General features: G+C 36.8%; 1 protein-coding gene across 2 annotated transcripts; it reads left to right on the top strand.

Moving 5' to 3' along the window:
• The first annotated feature begins 485 nt into the window (after window positions 1-485).
• On the top strand, window positions 486-7,535 carry LOC111262301 (fatty acid-binding protein). Of its 2 annotated transcripts, none has more exons than XM_022836458.2 (3): window positions 486-686; window positions 6,130-6,439; window positions 7,149-7,535. In XM_022836458.2, the coding sequence occupies exons 2-3, from the start codon at window positions 6,170-6,172 to the stop codon at window positions 7,320-7,322; spliced, it is 444 nt and encodes a 147-aa protein (XP_022692193.1). In that variant the 5' UTR covers window positions 486-686; window positions 6,130-6,169; the 3' UTR covers window positions 7,323-7,535. The 2 variants fall into 2 exon arrangements, with proteins under 2 accessions (XP_022692193.1, XP_022692192.1); XM_022836457.2 differs by having other exon boundaries at window positions 487-682.
• Window positions 7,536-7,821: the final 286 nt, after the last annotated feature.

The following is a 7,821-nucleotide window of genomic DNA, read 5'->3' as shown; positions in this document are numbered from 1 at the left end:
TACATAATGCTGTAGATTCTTGGACTTTAGTTTTTCTCGAATCATTTTGGCTCAGTAACTACGCTTGAAGGAGGCAAGTAAGAAACCCTATTTAATTTATGTCGAATTAAAAAGCTTCTAGAGTAAGATGGGGTCGGGCCCGAACGCTACGGAATATTCCTAACTAAGGACACCTTATACATATAAAATGGTCTGTAATTATGGTGTTGTATCAAGTCACTGCTAAGTTGCATAACAGCTCATGTTGTGCAACGTTATCTTTTAGCTGTCAGCATTGGACTGCAATAACTCCGGACTTATGCTCAGGTCCCTCTCCCAACGCTTCGGCCATTCACATTTATTTTTCCCTCTTCTTTTTTACGTGTTTGCTTCAGATACGAATGTTCATCCTTGCTCCGTTTCGCCGCGTCCTTCTTTCTCATCTAACAGCAGCAGAACAACAAGTGGCGAGAAGGTGTGCGACAGTAAGCTATTAATAACAAATATTGCAGCACAAACGAATACCAACTCCTGCTTGCTTTTGTGCGATCAAATGTGAGACAATATTCAGGCGTCACGCATCTGTGCGCCACGCATCCGTGCGCCACTATAGGTTTCATACTCTGCAAGCCATTGCTGTGAACAGTGTATTAAGCGTCCTGTTAGGAGTCAGTGGACACAGTACGATTGTTACAAAGGATAAGTAGGTATAAAATAAGAACACTCAGCGTTCTTGTGTATTCGGCCACTGATATACATGATCGTTACTTTCCTTTTCAACCTGGTGTTAAAGGTAGCGGCATTATAAACCGTAGATCTTCGATTTTCAGTGGTTTACGTGTGTTTTCGCTCATTATTTTCGAACCATTATGGGGTAAGGCCAGCTTTACAACTTCAGCAGGCGTTAAATCGTTACTATATATAAGTGAGCCATACTGCATATAAGTTCTAACGGAGGCCGAGTTTGGTGTAGCCGTAAGAGTCACGTCTGTCCCTGCTAAGCGAAATCTCAGAAATAATACACAAATTTTGTCAAAGCTTGACGGTATACCCTCTCTTCGACTGGTTACGATGTATGGTCAGTTTTGTAAATCCAAAGGTTGCCTCATAGCTTCACGACAGCTTCTTCTAATAGAATGCGAAAACAGCAGATAACGATTGTGTAAAATGTATGTTGTTCAAATAAGCCTGGCATGCCAGCTATAATACGTGTGATGCAGATGTGTTTTTCGCAATTTTGTCCATAAAAACTATCTAAATCTATTCTAAGAAGAAAACAGTTGCTCGTAAATGCTAAACTATTCTACTCGGGTGTTACATGTCTCAGTTTTGAGATCGTCTTTGAAACACGGACTGTATTCTACCAAATTAAAGCAACTATAAGCTTATGACGTAATAACAGAAGGAGTCTCGAGCATTTACGAGAGTGCGAAACATAGGTAGAGACAATTTAAGAGTTTTTTAGCGCTATTTTTAAAAAAGAACACGTTTTTTGAAAGTAGTAACCATTCTATAGATACTCATAATTATTCGACATTCACTTCTTCTTTGCGAATAAGATAATACATATTATAGCCAACAAAGATGTCAGTTAGCAGGGCTAAAATTTAAATTTCGATTTGTTGACAAGGAGTGTACAGACGACGCCCATTTCCTGACTATAAAGCTCCTCAGCGTTCGCCTACATTACGTAAGAGAGTGGCGATTTTTCTTAAAGATACGCTCTATGTAAAATAATAAAATAGAGCACGAAAAGACAAAAAGTTAATACATTGCTATTGTATATCCATACGCGAATCGCTAAGAAGGGTCATTGCTCTTTTACGTAACGTAAACGAACGATTGCGAGAAAATCGAGTCGTCTGTACATTTCCTGTCAACCAATCAAAATTTGAATTCTATCAATTTAAAAAGCTACAAATTAGATGACAGGATGAAAAGAAAGTGAATAAGGTCCTGTAAATAAGAAATATTAAGTTGCCCTATTATGTATGATAAAAAAGCTAAAATCTATAATAACATATGGACCTGGCACCTCCAGCATAAAAATATCACGTTAATGTTGACCACTACAAAAAAAGTGTCCTATGTTTTTATGGCAGCACGTCTGTTTGATTCTAACAGTATACAGCCATAGCGGCAATTGTTTTTAAGCACTTCTTATTTCCCGCTTAAAATTTCGTTGAAAGCCATTTAATAAAAAGGAGCAATATGTGAGCGACAACAAAAACGCAATTTTTATTTTCAAAGCGCACGTGCACCAATTGGCTTATACAAAGTTCCTTTTACCATTAAAATGACCTCGTTAACAACTATAGTTAGACTCGTTTTACCAACAGATATATCGCGTTACAATAGCAGTTTGGCTTTGGTACTAGTAATAGTACTAGTAGCGTGAAACTGCCTCTTTCGATGGTAATCGTTTTGTGAAGTCTCTATAGATTGCCCTACGTTGTTCGAGAAGCAATGGCGGTTCTTGTTTTCCTGTTCCGATCCTGTACCTTTTTGTTTTATCATATATATAAGTAACGTATTATACTCAAAAATAGGTAAGTGTTATTTGTTCGACGTTCAAATTAAAAAGCTGCCAGAATAACCCTAAAATGGGTGTGGAGCGTAAAACGACGACTCTATAACTGAGAGTATTCCTACTAAATGGCATGCTTCGTTTACGCATCGCGTGTTCCACGTAAAGGACTTACTTCATTTCACCGCGCCAGTTCGACAAAAACAGCTCTGAACAAGTTTTGTGAAAATGTAATTGTTAGATTAGCCCGTATCTCCTAGGTGTAAAATCTTCACCGTACGCGAAACAAATTTCTGAGTTGCTTCCGCAGTACTTTGATATTGGCGAGAAGTTGATATCGCAAGTTCTGTATTTACCCGGTGGCGTAGTCTATAGAATCCAAACTCACGGTAAAATTTTGTAACCCGGACAAATCTGTTACAACGTAGAGCTAAAATACAGAGCGGAAAAAGCTTTTCAGGAATTTATAACAATTGACCATAAGCATATGAAGATTTAGCAAAGCGGAATAACAAACAAAAGTCGCCACTATATTTTGCAGCTAATAAATCAGAAAAAAACTAATTTAAAATTAAAAAAGAATCATGCAGAGCTAATGAGACCGCCGGCCATTGATTTCGTCTCTTGGGTGGGCTCATGTCAAATCCGTCTGAGGTCAATGACATAGCCAGTATTATTTAAAATAATGAAATTTTTTCGAATGCTAAGGGATTTATTGTTATATATGTAGTTCGATTTTACTAAACTGAAAATGAGAAAAGAAAACGCGTAAAATTATAATTTAAGATTATATAAATTTAGCCTCTTGAATAAATCAAAACTTGTAAGATTTCCTGCACTCTATTATAACTTTTCTCTTTGCTCCATTCTAATGTAAAGCATTTGTTATGATCTTAATTGCCCAACTTCAGTGCGTACGTTTCTGTAACCACATATTTTACTCAGACCTCACAGTTCTTGCCCTACGAATATCGCTAAGATAATTTTGTCACTGAAAAAACAAATTATAGACCACTACCTTAAAGTTGAAAAAATAGTAATTTTCATATTGAATCGACCTTAGTCAGCTCTTTGTCGATAAAAAATCTTCCGCATTGCTTTCGGCCCGCATTTGTGAAACTATTTTATACGACAGTATTAGAAGCAAATACGAAAACGGTACGGTTCAACTGACCCAGAATAGTTTCTTCCTTGCTAAAGCGAAAGATATTCATGTGAAAATAAAGTGGCCTTGTATGTTGACCTGCTCATCCTAATCTAAAGAATACGGGATGTGATAACCCAAAATTGCAATCCAAGTTCGCTTTAGTTCGAAAATTCTTTCTTCCGGGTAGAAAAGAGAGACACCGCCATCTATCAAACCCTTATTACTAAAGGCAGCTAAGGTTTTGACTTAATACGATTCTTGTTAGCTGGCAAATATTTAAAAAGCCTGTAAGAAGCTCTGTTGACGACAGAGAACCTAAGACATCCTTTAGGATACCGTTATCATTGTTTATTTTACTTTTTTTTGCATTAAAATTGATTTCTATTATAACCGGTTTCGGTTAAACTCGTCACGAGTCAGAAGCCATCTGCTACCACCCAAGGATATGCACACAAACTAAATGTCCTTGCATAAATCTAATACGTAAAAAAGAAATATGCAGTTATGTGTGATCGGTGCTACAAAAGCATAATTTTAGCTTGTGCAGGAATGGCTGGATTTTTTTTGCTTCGAGACTGCTACCAACCAATTCTCAATTCCTCCCTAATGATTTTACCAAATCTGCCCGAATCCTTATTTAACAAGAAAAAATAGCATAATGGGTCAGAAATTCCTGAGAACAACCTAGCGTACTGCGCCAGACACCCTTGTAAAAATCTAAGTTGGGAACTAAAATGGAGTGTGACGGAAATTCAAGCGTGAAAACCAAGCGGAGACGCGTATTCTTGGCCATTGAAAGAAGCGCTAAATGCGCTATAAGCTCTAGTTAGAAGCTAAGAGTTTCATCACATATATGTTACTCTACCGCATACATATTCGTTCCTAAAAAAAAAGTTGATTATAGAAAAACAGGGTCGAATTCACTGAAAAGGATAAACCGTTCATTCAGATCGCGGCTGACTAATTTAGAAAGTTACTCTAGAAGAAGCTAGAGAGTGCTGGCTTTCCCTCTGGCCTGAGCTTCCAACTATACCTAAATGCCAAACGAGCTGGCTATCAGTGTTTTGCTTGCCACCCATCATAATGGCAGTTAAAAAGTAAATGGTGAACAAAATTGTAATGCAGGATCCGCTAAGCGCAAAGTAATTTCTTAATTATATGAAACCACTTAGCAAAGTGAATAATGGGGTTTACTCCCTGCAATTTTCAAACCAGGACTAGCAAGATAAAAACGTCGGTCTTCAAACAGATTCCGTGGGAGCTTACGCGATTGAAATTATTGGAAATATCAAAAAAAAGCAAACCAGGCAAACCCATGATGCGAAAGAATGTAGAAGTTCTATTTGGATTTGAATCTGCAGCTCTATAGACACTGAAATAACCTATTTTATGTTGTAAAATTCAATTTAAAATGCATATACATTTGAAAAATGAATTCGCAAATTGGTGATAGAAGTGTTGTGTTAAGAACAAACAATATTATTTTTTTTAGGTACTTTCTCTCTTAGACGAGGATAACGCTTTAATGTGCATTTTCGGTATCGGCTGACAGATACAATACATTTTATCGTTTATTCGTTGACCCATTAGCGGGCTTCGGCTTCTGTTTTGAAGTGTTTGCCTAGTTGCATTAGCTGAAACAATTGATAATCAGATGGAACGATGTGCGGACTGTACGCCGGATCCAACAGGTTTTCCATTGGAGGTCTTTTATCGCTCACAGAGCCATCAAATTTGAAAACTCTGATAGCGCAAATTAAGTTAATTTTAACGAAAAAAAGGGGCTTTCGTTCGAGCCATTGTTTACGCTGGATTGCGTCACCCTTTTGCCAGTCCGAGGTCCTTTTCTGTAAAGTTCACTTTACTTCTTTTTCGACCTTATCTATAATCATCTGGGTTACTTCCGTCTGTGCAACTAGCTCTGGGGTTGACCGCACGTTTAAGGGATGTCTGCAGTCCTCCGTCGTTTGTTTTTCTTTACCGGTCGGATCATCGTTTGTCGAAATGTCTAGTTTTAAAGCGGCAAGTGGAAACTTTGCTGCATGCTTGCCTTCGCAAACAATTATTTTTCTTTGAAGTAGAAAATGTCGGATACGCGCCTCCTAGAGCTCCACGACGGCTCAAAATTCAAAGCAATCATCCTTGAAAGTTTCAGCTAGATATTACCATTCGAATAAACGCTATCTGTTAACGGGAACTTTATCCTCAATCCAGTAGCAAATATAACTAGCCACCTTCCCATAGTTTAGCCTTTTTGTATATAAGACAGATCTAGATGTCTTCCCGCAGTATTGAACCACAGGCCATGTATTACTAGCTTGTTTAAAGTCCTCCCTCCCCCTTTCTAAACCCGCGCATATTTTTCGCTAGTACTGTCAGTGTGTAAAAAATGCATATATTCTGCATAATATTTAAAATAAAATAGCGAATGTTTCAGTGAACATTACATTGCTAACGTTCCAATGTAATATTTTAGGGATTGAACCTATAGATATACCAAATCGTGTGCTATAACCATGAGCGAGCCTGGAAACACCGAGGTTAAAGCTATTTCTCTGTTTAATGGAATATGGAAAACGGTTGAGTCGGTGGATTATGAAGATTTTCTGAAGGCGGTTGACGTCGGCATTACATGGAGGGTACTTTCATCAGGTTCGAAGCCTTCTATTGAAATTGCGATAAATGGAAATCAGTGGACTCTAAAGACGCACACGTTGTTGAAAACGCATGAGTTGAAATTCACACTCGGTGAAGAATTCATTGAGACAAGACTCGATGGCGTCAGGGTGAGTATATCGAATGCGTTTCTGTCTATCAATTTTTTAGCTATTTTTCGTTAGCTAGAAATGTTTACTAATTATAAACAAGTTGCGCTTCCCCTATATTGAACTTTAAATATTACGTAGTGTACATAAAGCATCATCGAATGAACGGCGACACCTGATTGAGACCCTATCTCACCTTATCTGAATCATATCACGAACAACATTGACATCGCATAAGAAGTTGACTCAAATCTAACTGCAAGTTATACTGAAACAAAATTCTTCAAATCGAGATAAAATCTTTTTTTTTTTTTTTTGTTTTTTATATATGTAGACTCCGTCTATTAATGGAAAAATACGTTCGCTTAAAATTATTATTCGTAATGAAAAGTTATATATCTACAATTTTCATCTTTTAAATTTGGAGAAAATAATATACGCGGAACAAAACAAGTATCATATTAAATAGTTGAGTGGAAAATGTATGGATTTATAGGACTAGCATGAAAATGCAGTTTGCCTAAACCCAGATGTTCTATTAAAGTTCTTAAATAATTAGGATCATGGAAGAAAACTACTAATTTTTCTTTCATACATAAGAGAAATACGTTCGCCTGTGCTAAATATAATTGTTACCTATGTGTAAGCAAGCTGCCCTTTTTAAACGGCTTTAAGTTCAGCATGTTGCCTATCTAGTATCTATTGTTTTAAATGTTACTTTTTGTTTTAGGTAAAAACTACATGTACATTAGAAAACGGAAAGCTTGTTCAACGAAGTTTAGGCGATAAGGAGATCATAATCGTTCGTGAACTTCATGGCGACGATTTACTCAAGACCACTTTTTCATACAAGGATATTACGGCCATTAGAGTATATAAAAGGAGTACCCGAATTACACGTTAATTTTACCTTTGTTTCTTTGGCAAAAAAATTATTATACCGCAAAGACAGTAGATAGGAACAGATCTGTTGTCCAATTTAACTATCTCAATGTCTACTAATTTTAATTGATCGATAGGCTTAGATCAATGGTATTATACTTATTTTGCCATCACTCTATATACTCAAAGTACTTAGGTTACCACGGTTGTAATAAAAATACTTGGGTAAAGTGCAGATTTTCTTTTCAATTTTACATTCCGTTATTTTTGCTTTTCTTTTTAAAGCCTCAGATAGTCGCAAACAGACACGAAGCCTGCGTGAATCTAAACAAAACGTAATATAAGACGTCGCTAATGTCGCCACTATATTTCGTAAATCAAGCGTACTTATCGTTTCAGAGGTTGTTAGTATTTTTCCCACACGTATGCGGTTTTCTTAGGTATCATGAATTCATACTAATGCCAATGCTTTGGCTGACTATTTCTTTAATTTAGTTCTCAACTTCTACCAACTGCCTGCA

The sequence above is a fragment of the Varroa jacobsoni genome, unplaced genomic scaffold (assembly GCF_002532875.2).
Source record: "Varroa jacobsoni isolate VJ856 unplaced genomic scaffold, vjacob_1.0 scaffold_643, whole genome shotgun sequence".
NCBI lineage: Eukaryota > Metazoa > Arthropoda > Arachnida > Mesostigmata > Varroidae > Varroa > Varroa jacobsoni.
Note: the sequence above shows the minus strand (reverse complement) of the source record. Positions and strands in the feature narration are given on the sequence as shown.

What these genes read in the sequence shown, in the direction of transcription:
- LOC111262301 (XM_022836458.2), top strand. Translation starts at nt 6,170, where the DNA reads ATGAGCGAGCCTGGAAACACCGAGGTTAAAGCTATTTCTCTGTTTAAT. An exon ending in CAAGACTCGATGGCGTCAGG is followed by an intron (nt 6,440 to 7,148) that starts GTGAGTATATCG and finishes TTTTTGTTTTAG; the next exon opens with GTAAAAACTACATGTACATT.